The 19231-nt window shown below is 36.8% G+C and overlaps 2 protein-coding genes across 2 annotated transcripts in view; both read left to right on the top strand.

The window, feature by feature from the left end:
• Window positions 1-19231, top strand: part of LOC134854429 (uncharacterized) — a 227818-nt gene that overhangs the window by 196358 nt on the left and 12229 nt on the right. The window lies entirely within an intron of this gene.
• LOC134853911 (casein kinase II subunit beta-like) lies at window positions 10993-18760 on the top strand. Its single transcript, XM_063869877.1, has 5 exons — window positions 10993-11080; window positions 12269-12487; window positions 12663-12794; window positions 12973-13106; window positions 17992-18760. Exons 1-5 carry the CDS (start codon window positions 11009-11011, stop codon window positions 18104-18106), a joined length of 672 nt encoding a protein of 223 aa, XP_063725947.1. The 5' UTR covers window positions 10993-11008; the 3' UTR covers window positions 18107-18760.

The following is a 19231-nucleotide window of genomic DNA, read 5'->3' as shown; positions in this document are numbered from 1 at the left end:
TAACGGATAGAATTCAACCTAATCTTAAAGGAAAAGACCTCCCTCAATTGGAACACTCAATAATGGAACACTCAATAAGGCAGTAATGGCTTCAATAATGGATAGAATGCAACCTAATCTTAAAGGAAAAGACCTCCCTCAATTGGAACAAGTGTCGTCTAAAGTGAGTGTCTCTTTGCTACTGCACTCGCCGAGGTACTCTTCTATGTGTCCTGCGATTGCCCGAGCTGTCCTACTAAGTAGCTCAGGGCAACCTGTGATCGAAAATATTTAGACTCTAAGCAACAGCTCTTCCACACTCGGACAATTCTAAGTGCACGATATTTTGGAACAGTTTTTCCTCTCAATTGAGTGTGTCGAGCCTAAAAGACTCGCCGAGGTTATCTTCTATATGTCCCCGGATTGCCCGAGCCTTCCTACTAAGTAGCTCGAGGCAATCACAAAACCAAAATAATAAAAGAAAAAATATGTTCCGATACTTCTGATGAACCCGACCTAGAATACAAAGTTGATGGCAAATCTCCGGGTCAACTGGTTTATTTAATCCTAGCATACACACCCCGTAGTTCATTGACTTTATATTTCAACTTTAATGGGATATTTGATGTATCTAAATCACCTCGGAGGGTCCCTCTGATTTTCACTAAGGATGTTTGTTAAGGGGCAGAACTGACTCCGGAGGGTTACTTCGGAGAGTATTCAAAACGCTTAACTTACTTCAAAGTGTTACCTCGGAGGTTACTTAAAGATCTAAGTTGCTTCGGAGGTTTTCTAAAAGCCTTACTATACTCCGGAGGGTTACCTCGGAGGGTTCCCTCAGATTTCCGAGTTTTCAACTCTTCTTTCAAAGAGTTCCCCGGCTAGTAACAAAATGAATTCCAAAAAGTATAATTTACTCTGGGAGGTTTATCTGAACTACTTCGGAGGGGCGCTCAAAAATTTTTCCTTAAGCAGGGTTGTTAAGGGGCTTAACAGTCTGCGGAGGCTTACTTCGGAGGGTCCCCCAAAAATCATGAAATCAAGTGTTTCGCCGTGGTAAAGCCTCCGATTGCGGTCTAACTTACTTAAAACAATATTAGTAGAACCGGTCAGCCTACCTTGTGGGATAAAAATGGGCCTTTTTTTTCTACCTATATAGGTTTTTTCGCAATTTTTGCTGAAGAAGCTGAAGTAATTAAAAATACTTGAAATGAGCCAACAGCCCTGAGAACTACTGGAACAATGCAAAAATTTGGACCATGATTGGTTTAGAGACAAAAACTTTGCCAAAAACTATCGAATTTGGATCCTCCGATTCCTTCCTTTTTCGGTCTTCAAGTCTCTACCTCTATCCATGGCGCTATTTAGAGGGAGTACTTAAATTATGTTCTAGTAACCGAGCTCGTTATGCTAGCAAGCCCCTAGCGTAAAATTTTTTTTTAATTCACCGCTAAGTACTCAAAAACTCAATTCTCAAAACATATTGACGAAATTAGAAAAATTACGAAAAAAATTCTGATCGAAAAATTTGTTTTCGTAACTTCTACTGATTCTTTTTCCGCGCGCTTTCTTTAATTAGGGGGCTTGAACTACGTAAGAGCTCACTGCGCAGAAGGTTTTTTTCGGAAAAACTTGGATATCTAAAAATTTGGGGTTATTAGTTTGGTCTAAAATCGATATTTTTCGACAAAATTGTGGTTATTTTTGTGTCTAAATGGAAGATATTTAAAATATAGTACGGGTAATAACCAATTAGTAGTCGATAATCAATATTACTATACCCTCCTTTACGCCAAAATACCCGAAAGGGACCCTTAACTTGGATGTTCGCAATCGTTGGAGGGTACAATCGGACCGAGCAAATTGTGTCTCCCACCACCCAAGTTTTCTGAAATAGTACCCGAACGATACTTAAAATGTGCTTAAGATACCCAACAGTCATTGTGGATGCTCTTCTTGTTGTCCCCTGTTGCTTCTGGAACACGTCTGGCAGCTTGCCACTCTACCCTCCGGTCATCGGCAAAGTTTTGATTAACGTGCTTAAATACTCAAACAACACTCGAGGGGGTTACTTGACCAACCACCAAAACACTCAATCTTTTGATCAGATATAATATAAATCAATCTGAAATAACAAAATATAGGAAATTCAGATCACATCTTGTCTGGAAATAGTATTTAAAATGTCATTTTAAATTTTTTTACTGTTTATGGTCAGTTTTGGGTTTTTTACTGTATCTTGTAGTTTTTCGTTTTCAAATAATTGCTTTTGGCTTTTTCTTGGTTATACACTATTTTTGTTTGGTTTTACGCTTTCTATTTAATTGTTTTTGGTGCCAGGGCCTCGGGATGAGCGGGTTCATGACTTCCCACCTAACCCTCCGATCCCCGGAATGTTCGGTCGTAACTAGGTGAAAAAGCTAAATAGTACCAAGTGGAGGGTTCGCACCTTCCGCCTTGTTCAATGCAGGACATTAAAGCCTTTAAAACGATTACACATTCGGAGCGGCGGATCGTCGCTAAAACATTTGTTGAACGTGATGGTCTATTGCCTTTAACAGGCCCACCCAGGAGCACCACAAAAACGTCTACGTAACATTTGCCCACACAATACACAGCAACGGGGCGTAGAAAAGGTACCTTTTGACGACTGGCTGAAGTTAATTACCTTAATTCTATTTTTAACCGTCTAGACTTAGCCAGTTATTTTTCTGGTCTGTTATGGGCTAGGTAAGAAGTAACCATTTTCAGGCCATCAGCCAAACGACTTGTGGTCAGCTTTCGCTTACATGCAAAAATAACCACATAGCATGGTCCCGGACCCGGACTTCGTGATTACTATAGGAAGTTGGTCTAGAAAATTTTAAGTTACTATGTTTTGGAGATGGATTGACTCTTTCCTCGACTCTAACTACTCATGCTCTGAATTACTATGCAAGATTAGAGTTAATTAAATTGTTCAAAGTTTTACAGAATCGAAAATATGCATCCAAAGTCTCAAACAGTTTTTGGGAACCGGGCCTCCAATTCCGTGTTCCCCCAAAGATAACGTCGTTATCTCCCCAATTTCGTGGCACGGGAGGGTACGGATTGGCTCCGGATGTCCCCCTGGACCTTCCTTCCGTCTAATCTATTTCGGGTAATCGTCCTATGTGTTATGTTATCAAGATAAGAGGCTTTATTTTACTCTCGTTTTCCTTCGACTGTTTTTCGTCTCGTAAATCGGGTTGTCTGTTTTCATTGTGTTTTTTGGACAAAATGGCCGTTTTCATTTTTCTCAGAAATATCCTCGCTCGAATCGAAATTTTGAAAATTCTAATTGTTTTAAATTCTGAGTCTCTTTTTCAGTACGAATTCATATTTAGGCATTAATAATGCTCGAATCGTCCATTTTTGTGTGGATGGGCGAGTTCGACTGTGTCAATCCGGGGGCATTGCAGAATCGTTTGTATACGGGGCCGCAGATCACTGCGTAAGACGCAATGCATAGACAATTCAATTAGTGCTATTATAGAGGAGGGCGGTTGAAGTAAAAACCTTTAATGACTATGCATTAACCACCACTCCTTAGAATGGTCCTGAAAAGAAAACTCACTTGGAAACTTGTATTAGATTATTTGAAACATTTTAATAAATTTGATAGCAGTTTCCTCAGAATTAATTTTCTGAGAAAATGTCTCGATAACGACATTATGACAGACTTTATACGGTTTCGCGTGCCTGATAACGGTGTTTTTTCGGATCAAGCGGTGCACAGCTTCCAACTGAGACCCTTAAGCATCTAGCCAGGCAAATGCGGATAGGGCCAAGGCATCGGGTAACCTAGTAAAACTTATAGTCTATGTATAACATGGCTAAAATTATAGTCTATGTATAACATGGCTAAAAATTAAAAAAAACTGACATGTCAGAATCAAAAATGTTCCCAAATCGAAATTTTATAACCAGAGAGAAAAAAAAGTAAAAAATCTCAGAAATTTACAGGAAAATGTTTTTCATGATTACGTAATTATATTATGTAATTACAGTTGTTCAAATTTGATTGGTTAAAAAGTTTTAGAGCCTTTTTAGCCACGTTTTTCATTTTTCAGATCTTTGATCGTTTTGTAAATATTGTAAAAAAAAATTTAATCCTGATGATGCACAGAATGTGCGAAAATGTTTGAATTAACATTTTAAATTTCTTATAACCATTTTTTTAATTACTTATCCTTTTTAGCGATAAGCTATAAGCAAACTGTTATATTCCTTTAAGGAAAACAGTCATAGTTCGAAAAAATTTTTATCTCTATTTGTACAGAATTTTATCACCACTTTTTGGTCATAATGACAGTAGTGTTTGAGTTAAAATGGCGATGATTGTAGCTGCCAGCTCCTTTTATCACGGCCTGAAAGATCTTGAGCAAGAGGAACGGAGAGAGATGCAGCAGAAGGTCTACGCAGTCCCCGGCTTTTCTTTGAAGCCCAATACCTTGAACAGGGGGAAGGATTTACGAGTGTTATTAGAACTGCAACCTCTGGCCAGTAAGCAGATTATTATCTGGCACGACGTGCTGAACAACAGCATATCCTCACATCGCACGAACAACTATACGCCCTGCCCACTTGACGAACTACTGGCGTATTTACAATCAAAGCGAAGACAAATTAGTGGCATTGTCTACTGCAGGAGAACGGGCACTTCCGATGTTTTTGAGGATCTGCGGAAGACAGAGATAATCGTCATAAAAGCAACTGGTAGCCTTATCTCTAGAAGGAAGAGACAGAATCCTGCGGTCCTCAGAGAATATCTTCAACTGCACCAGTCAAGTGAATTGGAGTTGAAGTCACTACGGGTGGTGCTGTCCCATCGAGACCACCTGCCAGGCATCTTCTCAAGGATATGGGGCCAGACCAAGAAACCATCGCAGGGACGCCGCAGGGCAAAGGCGCGGAGAACGGAGGTGTTGGCTGGCGACCTCCAGTCGGAACCGAACGACCAATAGGGGGTAAGATTTTGTTGTGGCTGTTTTTTTTTGCTGAGTCCCACATGAGTTTAAGTGCTCGTGGCCTGCAAAGAACAGATGACCGCAATTTTGCTGCCACCACCACTCCTTTGAATGGTCCTGGAAAAAAACTCACTTGGAAACTTGTATTAGATTATTTAAAAAATTTTAATAAATTTAATAGCAGTATCCTCAGATTTAAATTTCCGAGAAAATGTCTCGATAAGGACATTATACCAGATTTTTACGGTTTCGCGTGCCTGATAACGGTGTTTTTTCGGATCAAGCCGTGCACAGCTTCCAACTGAGACTCTTAAGATCTGAGCTAAGCCAGACAAATGCGGAAAGGGCCAAGGTATCGGGTAACCTAGTAAAAGCAAGAGAGGTAGTGAAAAGGGGTATAGATGAGAAATGGTGGCCTTCGGTAATATTCTATCTGAACCGGCAAGCAAGGTGTAGTGTCAATAACCTGATAAGCCGACACAAAAGAAAGCTTGAAAAACTTTCGGAAAGACAGGATAGACCATTAAAACACTTGGATGAAAGGGCAGTTAGAATTTTAGATGAAGTAATTTTGCCGCTTTGGGTGCGGGAAGTCTTAAGTTTTGGACCAAAACATCCGGTACGAGACAAATTCAATGAAACTCACTTCCTTGGTGTCATTGATAGTTTTTTGTTTGAACTGAAGTTAAATAGAATACCCGGAGAAAAATTATGTGAGACTGAAGCAGCTGCAAAGAGATATGCTAAGAATGTGAAACAGACCCCCTCTGACAAAGGTGTTGAAAAAGCCAGAACGTTTTTGAAGGACAACGGTCTTCTGGCAGTGCCATTTGTTAAGGGGGTTGGTTTTTGTGTAATAAAAAAGGAGACATATGAGAAAAAAGCGATAGATTTATTACAGGCAGAACAATTTAGTGAGAGGAAGAATCTGACAGACAGCGTGATTATGAAAATTGAAAAAGACATAAACAAAGAATTAATCGCCTTGAAAAAGAAGGATGAGATTAGCGAAGCGATGTATAATAGGTTGAGATCAACGGGAGCGCAGCCGGCTAGACTGTATGGAGTAGCATAAGTACACAAACAAGGCACACCACTTCGTCCCGTCCTTTCTTTACCTGGTAGCTCATATGACAACCTAAATAAAACATTGGCAAAGTACTTTGATGATATTGAGGGGGCAAACATAGAAACGAACACTCAAATGGCCAGGGAGATCTTGGAGAAAACTGAGTTGGAATCTGACGAGAGTATAATCTCCCTTGATGTAAAGAGTTGTTACACTAATGTCCCGCTCAAGGAAGCGGTTGAAATAGCCCTGAGGAGATTATATGAGCAAGTCAACCCTCCGGAAACATATCGCAAGACTATGAAAAAACTACTGAATTTGGCAGTGAGTAAGGTACACTTTAAATGCAATGGTTTGTGGTATGTACAAAAAGACGGTTTAGCAATGGGCGCCTCCCTTGTAGTAATATTGGCTAATTTGTGGCTCAAAGAATACGAACCTGTATTAAAGAAAGAAGTACCAAAATTGACTGTGCTAAAAGACGGTAACAAGGAAGTGTGCCCTAGATGTCAAAAAAGGTGACATATCGGACAAAAGGAGTAGAATGCGAAGCTTGTTTGAATTGGTACCACTTAGGGTGTGGTAACATATTGGAATCCGAATACGCAGACATCGCTGAAACAGTATGGTATTGCATGACTTGCAAAAAACAACGGGAAGCAGATCGAACTGTGAATGGTGTTAAAGTTTTTCTAAGATATGTGGACGACATAGTTAGAACGGTCAAGGGCAATCCTGGGGTAGTTCTCGAGGCTGCCAATAAGTTGCATCCAAACTTGCAGTTCACCATAGAAGAACTCGATAGTCACGCTAATTTGGCCTTTTTGGACTTAAATGTCAACGTGAATTCAGCAAAAAAGGTCGAATGTGGTTGTTACCAAAAACCCACTGATACCGGCACCGTTCGAAATTTCAGAGGATGCGCACCTTTGCATTACAAGAGAAACGTTATTGAAGGGACGGTTCATCGGGTTTTCAGAAGTACCTCAACATGGGAGTATTTTGACCAGGCATTGGAAAAAAAATCGGAAACTATGGATTGAAAATCAATATCCAAAAAATTGTCTGAAAAGGTAGTGTTTGAAACTCTTAACAAGATCATTGAGGGAAAGAAAAATTTAGAGGTGAAGGCATCAGAACCGAGAAATGACAAATGGTTGAAAGATTCACCACCCCTTCTTACAATGCAAAATCGAGGCAATCCATCTCAACTGTTAGCTGCAAAGGTTCGGCTAATATCCGGGCACAAATAATTTTTAGAACAAGAGAATTGAAAACATGCTTGCCATCCCTCAAAACTTCCTTTGCTCGTGAACTGAGATCCAAAGTGCTGTACAAGCTTACATGTAGTGGATGTAACTCCACATATGTCGGTCAGACGGTCCGACATTTAGCCACGAGGGTCGATGAACACGGCAAAGGGGACTCCCCAGTAGGACAACACTTGTTAGAATGTAATAAGGAGGTAGGCGGTACTGCTGAGCTGAAGTCAGAGATTATAGACCAAACAGCCAACACTCATAAGCTACTGACACTAGAGGCTTTGCATATTTGGAGGGAGAGGCCGAAGACCAACACACGCGATGAATTCAGGAGCCGGGAATTAACAATAAAATTATAGTCTATGTATAACATGGCTAAAATTTAAAAAACTGACATGTCAGAAACAAAAATGTTCCCAAATCGAAATTTTATAACCAGAAAGAACAAAAAACTAAAAAATCTCAGAAATTTACAGAAAAATGATATTCATGATTACGTAATTATATTATGTAATTACAGTTGTTCTAATTTGATTGTTAAAAAAAATTAGAGCCTTTTTAGACACGTTTCTCTTTTTTCAGATCTTTGATCGTTTTGTAAATATTGTAAAAAAATTTTTAATCCTGATGATACACAGAATGTGCGAAATCGTTTGAATTATAATTTTAAAATTCTTATATTCTATTAATGCTGGTATAGGCCCTATCCAGCTTGTGCACGACCGTACCTAAACGGAAAGGCCCCTTTTAATTTTTTCCTTTTTTCTTTATGTACTCCCAGGCGAATGTTACAGCGTCCGTCGTGTCCTAACCGAATGTTGTGTGTGATACACGTTGCAACAAAACAAAATGGCAACTCTTAGAATTTTGAAAAATGCAAGGGGATTTTCGGTTTTTTGAAAAAAAGTTCTCGAATAATACAACCCTTTTTTTCTTGTGGATTTCGTAAAAAAGACGCTTAGTACTGTGTTTTTCGTGCCACTGACATTTCGGCTGTGCCATAAGGGGAATCGCATATTTATTTGGGACAAAAAGTTGCCTTAATCAAACAATCAACGAGATTTTTGTTAAAAGTAAATTTGAAACTTTTCGCAACTATGAGCATCGTCAGGATTTTTACGATAAATTAATCTAAATGACGATAAAACATCAATTTAAAAATGTTAAAACATCAATTTACAAACAATCAAAGCCCAAGTTAATAGTGGTTACCCTAAGAAAACATGAAATTGAAATACCATAAAATACCGTTTCTTGACATGATGGTGGAACGTAAAGATAGGAAACTCAGCACTGCCTGGTATAGCAAGCCCACGGATACAGGTCTCATGTTGTCTTTCCGGGCATGTTCACCGAAACTGACAAGCGAAATATCATAGAAGGTACTGTCTGTCGCATCAATAACACCACGTCGAGTTGGAACAAATTCCACGATGCACTAGTTTCAGCAAAGTTCGTGTTCGAGAAGAACCAGTACCCACCGCCATATTAATAATATGTGAATTCAACATCTCAATGAGACAAAAAGTGGAAAAAAAAGTTTTTATTCAGTTCCACTTCCAATATCGGTACCGCTCATGGATCAAGTGTCAACCTGTAAATTTCCTTGACTTTTTGCTGGATTGTTCTGTGTTGTGAGAAACCGACACAAGTGTCAAGGTGCATATCTGAGATAATCACACAACCGCAGTACTTGAAACTACATGACTCATCGTCCGCAGATTCGTAACAGCGCCCTTTATGACATAAAAACATGATGAAAACCATTGCTGTAAAAAATACCTCTTTCTCTCCTCTGCGCAGGACTACAGTTTTGTAAGCCCAAAAAGTCATTATTGAACAAAAAATGCAAAATTTTGTGTGTTCTGCTATAAATACTTATTGCGATCCATTTCTTGAAATAAAACCCAGCCACTTTGGTAAAGTGTTCGTCTCTTTCCTTCTGTGATAACACATCGCTGAAAACATCGAGAGCGTAAGAAGCAGATGAAAATATGACGCTCTCATAGAGTCTAACCGAGGACTTAAAACAAATTTTTCTGAGTTGGACTTTAGATTGTATAGAGCAAGAGGCAGCATAGGCTTTTTTCTTGAGATGTTCCAGGTGCTTGGAACCTGTCAATTTAGTGGATAGCACTATGCCTAAGTATTCAAACGAATCCTTGAATTCGATTTCTGTGTTGTTGAAAAATAATTGGTCGGTCCTGGCCAGCCTTCCGCCATTTCTGTGTTTCACCACCTTAGTTTTGCCAACATTCACCCTGAGACTGTTTCTCTGGCAATATTTTTCGAGTACAAACATTGCGTTTTTAACACTGTCAAGTTCAGTCGACCCAATCGCTAAGTCATTGGCGTAAAAAATCGTGAAGCAGCCTGTGCTTTTAAGTTCTGCAGATAAATCTGCTAAAAATAATGCAAACAACAGAGGTGACAATTTATCGCCTTGTGGAACGCCAATAGTCTGAGATATTTTGGTGGACAAATACCCATCCCAGCATACTTGGATATTATTTTGAACATAAAGCTTGTACAGAACTTTTATCCTTTTATTGTACAGAACCCACCGCCATATTACGATCCCATAGTCGAAAACGCAATCAGTAAAATGTTTACTCAAAAGGAACAAAGGGCTACAGATGCGAAATTGAAAGAACGGAAGTCACGTCCACTCTGCTGATGGAATATAGATGTTACATTTTGGATCGTTTCAGTAGAAGTATCAGGAAGATCACAGAGGCCTGCGTTCTGTTTACCACGCGGAAAATGAAAACGGTCTTACCTGCCCTGAAGAGCAAGATGCCAGATGATCTGAAAAGCCGAGTCATTTACGAAATAACCTGTTCTGGATGTAAGTCCATCTATGTCGGTCAGACGACACGGTATTTGATGACCAGACTAGCAGAACATCCCGTATCAGCTCACCCGTGGGAACTCCCCTCGAAAACTGCATCGGAGACGCTTCAGAAATTTGCTCCAAGATTCTGGACCAGACTGAAGATCCAGGACGACTACTAACGCTCGAGGCCCTGTATATCGCAAGGAGACAACCGACACTGAACCAACGCGAAGAATACAGGCAGCGGCAGCTCACCCTCAAGTTGTGATAGACACTTTTCTTTGTTCCGGTTTATATCGGCGAGATTTGTATTTACTCGTATACTAGTGCAGTTGTTTTGGTTTTTTGTTTTTTTTTGTTAACTCGTTCGCAATGATGACGACCATTTCAGATAATAGTTTCTCTGATGATGCACACAATGTGCGAAAGCGCTCAGAAATAAACATTGATTGTATGCTTTGTTTTTCATCCTGAAAATGATTTAGCTTTAAATTTTTTTTCTCAGATTACTAGTTGCGTTACTTTTTTCTCCACTTTAGTCTAAATATTACGACTACAACTACAAATTATAATCTGTAGCGGAATTCACATTCTATTTCAAGACTTACATGATAGTTTTCTTGTGTTTCGAAATTTTTTGAAAAGTTAGTTTCGATGAATCAGGGATGCTCTAAAAGCACACTCGCAATTTTTCAGACAAATTGGCATAGTAGAATCAAATATGTTGCGATTGCCAACTTCAGACGCAATTATTGACTATAAGCAGTTTTCTGTGCAATAGGAGCATGGGTTATTTTGCGCAGTTGTACGAGAGATTTTCCTGCAAAGTTTATGATTTTTACAGATATGTGAAGAATTTATTTTTCAGATCCTAATGAGCAGCAGTGAAGAAGTTTCCTGGATCTCATGGTTCTGCGGCCTAAGAGGAAACGAGTTTTACTGCGAGGTAAACTGAGCTAACATGTAAATATATCAAAGGATGAATGTGAATGCTTATCTACCAACCGTGATACATGTTTACCCTAGTGGACAACGCAAATTCAGGATTTTACTCTCTGAAATGCTTAATTTCAATGACCATTTTTTAATATTTTTTTTGTATTTTGATTAAATTGTTACATCGATTGACATTAAATGATCTGAACAACCATTTTCACCATTTGTAATAGGGTTGTCTATGGGAGTGATCTTTTTTTGAATTAGTGAAGTAGAAAAAGTTGATCACGAGATGAATCATATCATACGCTGGTGGACAAAATTAAGCGCAAGTTCAGGATTTTTCTCTCTAAAATGCCTCCCTTCAATGTCCATTTTGGACAACCTTTACTTCAATTTCCATTGAAATTTTTACATAGACCAAGAGCATACGATCAGAGCTACCCTCTTTGAAACTATCAAAATTTGGTTTCAATGACTTAACAATGCTATCCGTGTCTGAAAATGCCAGTTTCCTTTTTTGCACTAATTTTTGTGAATTCTTTCTTGAATAAGCTAATTGGATAAAATTGTTCATGTGACGTTAAACATTCTCAGCAAGAAAATGGAAACAATCAGTGTGAAAACTTTACTAAACTCGGACGATTCTTACTTTTTCACGCGATGTAAAAAAAAACTTCATGCAAATGAGAAAAACTGGCATTTTCAGACCCGGATTACATTGGGTAGTCATTGAAACCAAATTTTGATAGTTTCAAAGAAGGTAGCTCTGATCGTATGCTCTTGGTCTATGTAAAAATTTCAATGAAAAATGAAGTAAATGATGTCCAAAATGGACATTGAAAACATGCATTTAAGAGGGTAAAATCCTGAATTTGTGCTTAATTTTTACCACTAGTGTATCTTTGACCTTCTGATTACCCTTGAAAGTTAAAAAAAAAATCGTTTCTGATAATTTCACACCGTTGTAAAAAACTTCATGCAAATGGTGAAAACTGGCATTTTCATACCCGTAAAAACTGTAAGGTGCTTCAAATCAAAAACTGAGACTTTCAGAGAAGGTAGTTTAGATCAATTGCTGTCAGTCGGTGTAAAATTCACAGAAAGTGTCCCAAATTGTCGGTAAAGTAGAATAAAAACATAAATTAGTGGATAATTTTGTCCACTAGTGTAGTTAATGACGAGTTTTGCTCTTTAGGTAGACGAGGAATATATCCAAGATAAGTTCAACCTCACTGGTCTGAGTGAGCAGGTCCCTCACTACCGGCAAGCGTTGGACATGATTTTGGATCTAGAGCCAGACGATGAGGCAGATGACAACCCTAACCAGGGTGACCTCATTGAGCAAGCTGCCGAAATGCTGTATGGATTGATCCAAGCTAGATATATTCTGACAAATAGAGGAATTTCTCAAATGGTTAGTTATTGTGTTCAAGTTTTGGTGGCTTTTAGAGCAAAAAAAATAACGATTTCCATAAAATAAACAGAAAAAGAGTGTTACGCTTTAAATGTTGCAATGAATTTGATGTTTTTTAAGCTATAATTTAGTGTGTCTCTTGTTTCATGAGCGCTCAATTATTATTCTGTTTCAGCTCGAGAAGTACCAGCAAGGAGACTTCGGACACTGTCCGAGGGTGTACTGCGAGAACCAGTTGGTGCTGCCCATTGGACTCTCTGACGTCCCGGGAGAAGCCATGGTGAAGCTCTACTGCCCTAAGTGCCAGGTATAGTAGCTCTTAAGTCTACAAAAACTATTGGAACCAAATACAGAATGTGACTGGTTCATATAACATATTGCAATACAATTGAACAACTTGACACATGAATATTAAATTTTCACTTGTAGGGGGCAGGGTAAAGCTAAACTACTGCTTTGAAATGACGTGTTAATGGTTTGTTAAGGACGTCTACACTCCGAAGAGTACCAGACACCATCATATAGACGGAGCTTACTTCGGCACCAGTTTCCCACACATGCTGTTCATGATGCACCCAGAGTACAGGCCCAAGAAGAGTCCCACATCATTCTCCGCTAGGTGAGACCAAGAAGATTCGACTAAGTATCTCGGTTCTGCCAATTTTATGTACATAGATCAAATGGAGGTTTCAAAATATAATGCAAACTATCTTAAATTATTCAAAAAACACTTTGTTCATTAAAAATTATAGATTAAAAATGAATTGTATTTACATAAAATGAAATGATCTAACTTCAGCTAACATTAAAATGAAGTTAAAAAAACATCGTCATTTGTCAGATAAATCCATAATCTATTTTACATCTAAATACGGGCTTCTAAATTTCGTCTTGTTTTAGCTTTTTCAACACGCTTTGTTTGCATATTTAACGAAAGAATTTTTTCACGTTTAAGCTAAATTGTATATTGCAATGGTTGAATTTATTTTTTCAGTTTAAATTCAGTGTTTACCCAAGCAATGCTTCAAAATGTGTTCATTTTGAAAGTCATCATTTTGATAAAAAACCTGCTATTAAGTATAAGAAATCCTAAGGATTTTAACACAGACTATTATTGATCCGACTTTCGAGGGTTTTTTTTCTAGCCATTTTTTTAACCAGACTTTTTAACTAGCCATTTTTCACGATTTTTTTATATCGCTCAAAAAGTATTGTTGTCCTGAGCTTAAATTTGGAAAGATATTTTACCTGTGATCATTTTTTGTAAAGTAATGTGGGTTTAAAGATTGTCCTTTCGGCCAATTTGGGACAATTAACGCGCGATATACTCGCGCTATTAACGCGTAAGCGGAGATTTAATCCGTCTTAGAAATCGTTTCGAATTGGTTGAAGGAAGCTTGTTTGCTCTAATTGATTTGTTACTACGAGCGAAGCTTATGACTTTGTACTGATTTTGTTGTGTAGGGGGATGATTTTCACAAAAAATCTCAAATTAAAAAAAAATCATTTTTATTACATGTAGTTTTTTCTTGTTATTACTGCTCCATAGACTGCTCTATAAATTGAGGCTTTTTAGTTGGTAAATGTCTATTGTTTTCAAATAGACGGGTGTTACTGATGCGGCATAATTGGCGTGCGTCACTTAAGAAATTTGGTAGACAACATGTTTTACTCGTTCAGTCTTTCCCAGTAGTGTTATCGGTCATATTTTTGCTTGTATTTGCGAAGTGGAACTTCGCCTCTGTGTTAAATTTTGATTTTGTCGACCCTTTGGTGGGGTGATCTCGGCTTACTACCAGTGGGTGCATATATGGTCTCCCACTGAATATTTTTGCTCTTCTTAATTTTTCAATTTGTTCTTTTTTTGTTATATTTCAAAAAATTTTCCATTGACTTGCATTTAAATTAAGACGAAAGAGTCTGATTTTTACAATTAATTGCGCTGGTTTTTGAATCCCATTTATAATTTTGATGATTTTGCAAATGAAATTATTTCAAATTTTGGAATGTGCAGCTGTATGCGAATGTGCAGCTGTATGCGAATGTGCAGCTGTATGCTGTCGGTAATTTCAGGGTTTATGAGTTAAAAATGCGAAGATGTGAAACCAAGTAGTTTTGAAATTTGACTATTTTAGTTTAATTTTATCACTCATATTTTATAATCAAAAGCTATTTTGGATTCCCCCGTCTTTTGTGGTTGCATTCATGTTGCTGTTTTTTTTTATATCTTTTATTTATCAGTAACTTTAACGTTCACTAATCTGTTTGAACCACCGGAAGTGCATTACACGCTATTTCAATTTTTGTTCTGATAATCTTTCCATAGACTGCCATTGTTTTATCTTCAAGGTAAAGCATATGGAAAAAAAATCATTTCAAGTCTGATTTTAATTGTATTATATTTTAACATGGTTTTGCATGTGAAACGAAAGATATTTTTCATGTGTAAGCTATGTCGTATATAACTTCCCAAGCCTTTAATTGGTTGCTTTGAGGTTACTCTCAGGGGTTGCAAATCTTGTGTCCAAATTTGACTGCTCAAATGCCTTTAGTTTTCGAGATGTGGCGTTTTTTGATTGTTTTACAAAATTTCATGAAGTTTGGAATTCCTAGCCCTGTTGCTGTCAAGGTGTTCTCAGGGATAGCAGTTCTTGTCTCCAAATGTGACTGCTCAAATGCTTTAAGTTTCCGAGATATGACGTGTTATCTTTTATTCAAAATTTATCAAAACTGAGACATAAAATTTTTAGGAAAATTGAATTTCACGTAACTATGGCTGTGTGCTGCCAGGGTAATCTCAAGGGTTGCAATTCTTCTCTCCCAATGTGACTTTAAAAATTTTTTTGATTGCCCTGACATGACTTTTTTCCATACTTGAAAAAGTTTTTAAAAGTTTGCTTTGAAAAAAAGTTTACGAATTTTTAATTCCCAAGCCTAAAATGGGGTCATAATCACGGTATACTCAGAAGTTGCAATTTTTTCTCCAAATTTTATTGCTCGAATCATTTTACTTTTCGAGATTTTTTGTTTTAATGATTTTTCAATATACTTTATCTAAAACATCCTTAAAGTCAAGGTACTCTCAGGAAGTTTTTATCTTGACTTCAAAATTATCTGACGTTTTCCAAAAGTGAGGTTTGTTATTCAGAGTTTTCCTGAAATTTTGAATTAAACACGAATAAATTTTTGCTAAACTAAAAAAAAGTCGGGCTAATGAGGAGAGAATCAAGTTAAACCGGAGACTCATTCATGAATTCAGTGGTATTGCCAACGAAATCGTCAAGTATGAAAAGTTCAGTAGTTTTGAAGATTTTACCATTTTAGTTGAATTTTTTATCGTACAGTTTTTGAAATCAAATGTGTTGTTGGATGCCCCGTCTATAGTAACGGTTGCATTCCTTTCGTTGTTTTTTCATATTTTTTGTATAAGCAGAGTTAATTTTTTTAATCTGTTTGAAGCATCTGAAGTGCGCTACACGCTAGTCGTAGCTTAGGCAGTGAGTGACAGCATGTTTTTACAGCCCAGCATGGTGGTTTCGAGAAATTTCAATTTTCGGTGGCAAAAGAAATGTCTAAATTTTTTTAACTTTACTTGCTTCACTGATTGTACTGATTTCCTTTTTTAAACAGAAGTTTTGTTTTGAATGTATTGAAGTATGTTTACAGAATTTCTCTAACATGTTTAAGTTTGTTGATAGCTCTTTTTGGATTTTCGTATCATTAGCGTTTTCAACGAATTTGCATTAGTATGGTAATTGGTAGTTCAGATCGTTTGTAAAATTTTAAAAGGAGTAGTGAGATTCAGTTTTGTATGATAGTGCACCTATAGTTGAATTTGATGCTCGGAGTCCAAATTATGATTTACTTATGCAATTATCTTCCAGGAGCTGACAGTTCATTTGCTTATATAGACCTTTTAAAAAACTTTTTGACATTGCCTCCGTGATTGATATAGATATATAAATTTCTGGTTCTTCATGGTCGTTTTTTTGCATACAATGGTAAGAAGAGTTTTTTAAACATTAAGCGGAAAGTTCCTAAGCTTAAAATACTCGTCGAAGAGAATTTTAAGGTTTTATATATGCTATTTGCTCCGTCTTCAAGTGCCAGTTCGATACATCACAAGGATCTGGTGGTTTTCTATGATAAAGGTTTCTCAGTTATTCATTATTGATTTAACGTCCTGATTTTGAAAGTTTAGTTTAACAGTTTCACCTTTTCTTGTTGTCTGTAATTTTTTCCGATAGACTTTTGATGGATAGTTTTTCTTGAACTTCCGTATCATTGTTAACTTTCCAGCTCTGTTGATCTTTTCTCGGGGTATGGAATATATATAGTTTTTATATACTTTGTTTAATTTATGTATCTTTTAGATGTTTTATTTAAGTAAAAACTAGTGAAAAGACTAACGATTTTAGATGATTGTAGTGGAAGTAGAATATGAGCTATGGTTATCGGCCTTACTGAGACTGAGTACATTCATTAAAAGATAAATTCGAAAGTTGAAGCATTCATGACTCCGTCTTCAAGTGCCAGTCCGATACATCACAAGGCATTCATGACTCGTTTCCAACTGTCTGTTGACTATGTTCGTAAAATTAATGCAGTCGAATCTTTGTGCTACGTGCATCGTAGCCAGCTCTCCTTGTCTATTGGTTAAGTTAGGTTAACAAACCTTTTTTTAACCAATTGTTGACACAAACAAGCTAGTGGTTGATTCAGGCGTTTTTTTTTGGCTTATCTTTCCTGGTATTTTTTTGCCTCCTTGGAGCTGATTCCCGTGCTGCATTGTCTCTCTGTAAAAACGGCTAAATTGGTCATCACTGTTAAAAGCTGTATACTGCAATTTGCCGTCGCTAATTGGCTAAGGAAAATGACTCTTGGTCCGTTTAAGAGTAATGAACGTAGTGAGTACTCTTATATAGGTCTTGGTGATTTTGTTTGTTTTTTTTTCATGAAAAAGTCTTAAAATTTGTTCACGCTCAGTTTTTTTCGCGGTTTGACTTGTGATTTCTTTTTAAGACCAGTGCATTTTATTAAAGGAAGGCAAACTGTATAAGTTTAAAGCTCACAAAAAACGTGATCGACTTTTATTTTCGAAAATGGAAATTAATTATCAAATATCTCATTGAAATGAAAGTTTTGCCTATTGATCCAGTTTTCTCAAATGCGGTTAATTTTAACAAAAAGTATCCATCATCAATTGCTTTACAAATTCAAAGAGCTTTAAGGACATCTATTTTTTCTTCGAAATTCAAAAGTTGAAGGTTTTTGAAAAAAAAAAGTTTTTTTTTGTTTCCTTGTTCCTTGCTATCATTATTTTTCTTTTTCAACTGTCAGTTGGCTATGCTTTGATTTAGAACCCTGTATTCGGATACGACGTTTTTCAGTGATTTTCAAGGCATTTTTATTATGTTATTGTAATTTTCCTTTTCTGTTTTTGCTTGTGTATGCGAAGTGCAACGTCACGTCTATAAATCGATTTGATTGCGAGGTTGTTTTAGGTTATTTGGGTTCAAAATCCACCCTCTGGCTTACCAGCTGCAAGAGCAGGCATCGTCCAACAGGACCCGATCATCCACCAATCGCAGCCGAAGCTCAAAGCAACACTACAAATAGAACACCAGTAGACGTCCAGATTGAACAACGATGCCAACGCCAAGAAACGTGATTGATAAAAGTATTTTAAGGGGTCCGTGAATTTAAAAGACTCGATTGTCAATGTTCCTCCTATTTTTTAGTTAAAATCAGGATTGATGTTAAATTTGTAGCCTGTTATAATCCGAATAAAAATCATAAAGACGCTAGAGGCAAAAAGAAGACATGAGACTATAATTACGTTCGTTGTTTCATTTTGCCAAAAGATTGTTTTTTTTTTCAAAATCTGAATTGTTATTTTTCTAATTATGATGAATTTTTTTCTTGGATTTGTATGAGAGTAAAATTCCTTGTTAAATTGCAGTTTAGTCATGGCTACAGTTAGTTGATAGTATATAAAACTATTTAATATAAAGTGTAGCCAGTATTTCAAATCTTCTTGTAGACAGTACTGGATCCTGTAGCATGGAGATTTGATGTGATCGTTTTTTACAGGGATCTTTTTACTCAGCTGCAATTGGAATCTATTGAACTATTTGGTATAATAGTTACATTCTGAAAGTTTGCGTGCTATTATTTAATGATACGAATGAGAAGCAATCGAAGCTTAATTAGTTGTTGTATGTCGCCATACGATCTTAATGTTTTGATTTTCAATTAAAAATGTCTGTCGGATCTTTTCAAAGTAAGATTATTTGACCTTTTTGCTTTTAGTTTCAACATTTTTAATTGCACGTTTTAACAAACTTAATTTTAATTTCATTAAGTTTCTTTCCTGACTGAATTTCAAAACCCTAACATTATATTTCAACAAAATATTTCAATTTTAACTAATTAAATTTCTGCTTCAATAATATTTGATGACTCAAAATGACCTATCAGTCTCTAATCAGCCATTAGTTTAAGTCTAATGTATAGTTGTTGCAAAATTATTAGCAATACTGATGACATCGATCGAGTAATATTGGTTAAATCAAACTTTCTGATAATGAGTTGTAAGCATGTTGAAATTTAAATGCAGCTGTTGAAACAAAAAACAGGAAATGCGAAATAAAATTAACTGAAAAGTACATGTTAAAATCAAAAGTTAGGAATAGACTTGCTAAAGTTGTAGTTAAGTCTGAAATATACAATCAGAAATGGCGA

The sequence above is a fragment of the Symsagittifera roscoffensis genome, chromosome 9, assembly GCF_963678635.1.
Source record: "Symsagittifera roscoffensis chromosome 9, txSymRosc1.1, whole genome shotgun sequence".
Classification (NCBI taxonomy): domain Eukaryota; kingdom Metazoa; phylum Xenacoelomorpha; order Acoela; family Convolutidae; genus Symsagittifera; species Symsagittifera roscoffensis.
The sequence above is the reverse complement of the archived record's forward strand: the minus strand, read 5'-3'. Positions and strand labels throughout refer to the sequence as shown.

What these genes read in the sequence shown, in the direction of transcription:
- LOC134853911 (XM_063869877.1), top strand. Translation starts at nt 11,009, where the DNA reads ATGAGCAGCAGTGAAGAAGTTTCCTGGATCTCATGGTTCTGCGGCCTA. An exon ending in GAAACGAGTTTTACTGCGAG is followed by an intron (nt 11,081 to 12,268) that starts GTAAACTGAGCT and finishes TTTGCTCTTTAG; the next exon opens with GTAGACGAGGAATATATCCA. An exon ending in CCCACATCATTCTCCGCTAG is followed by an intron (nt 13,107 to 17,991) that starts GTGAGACCAAGA and finishes AGGTTGTTTTAG; the next exon opens with GTTATTTGGGTTCAAAATCC.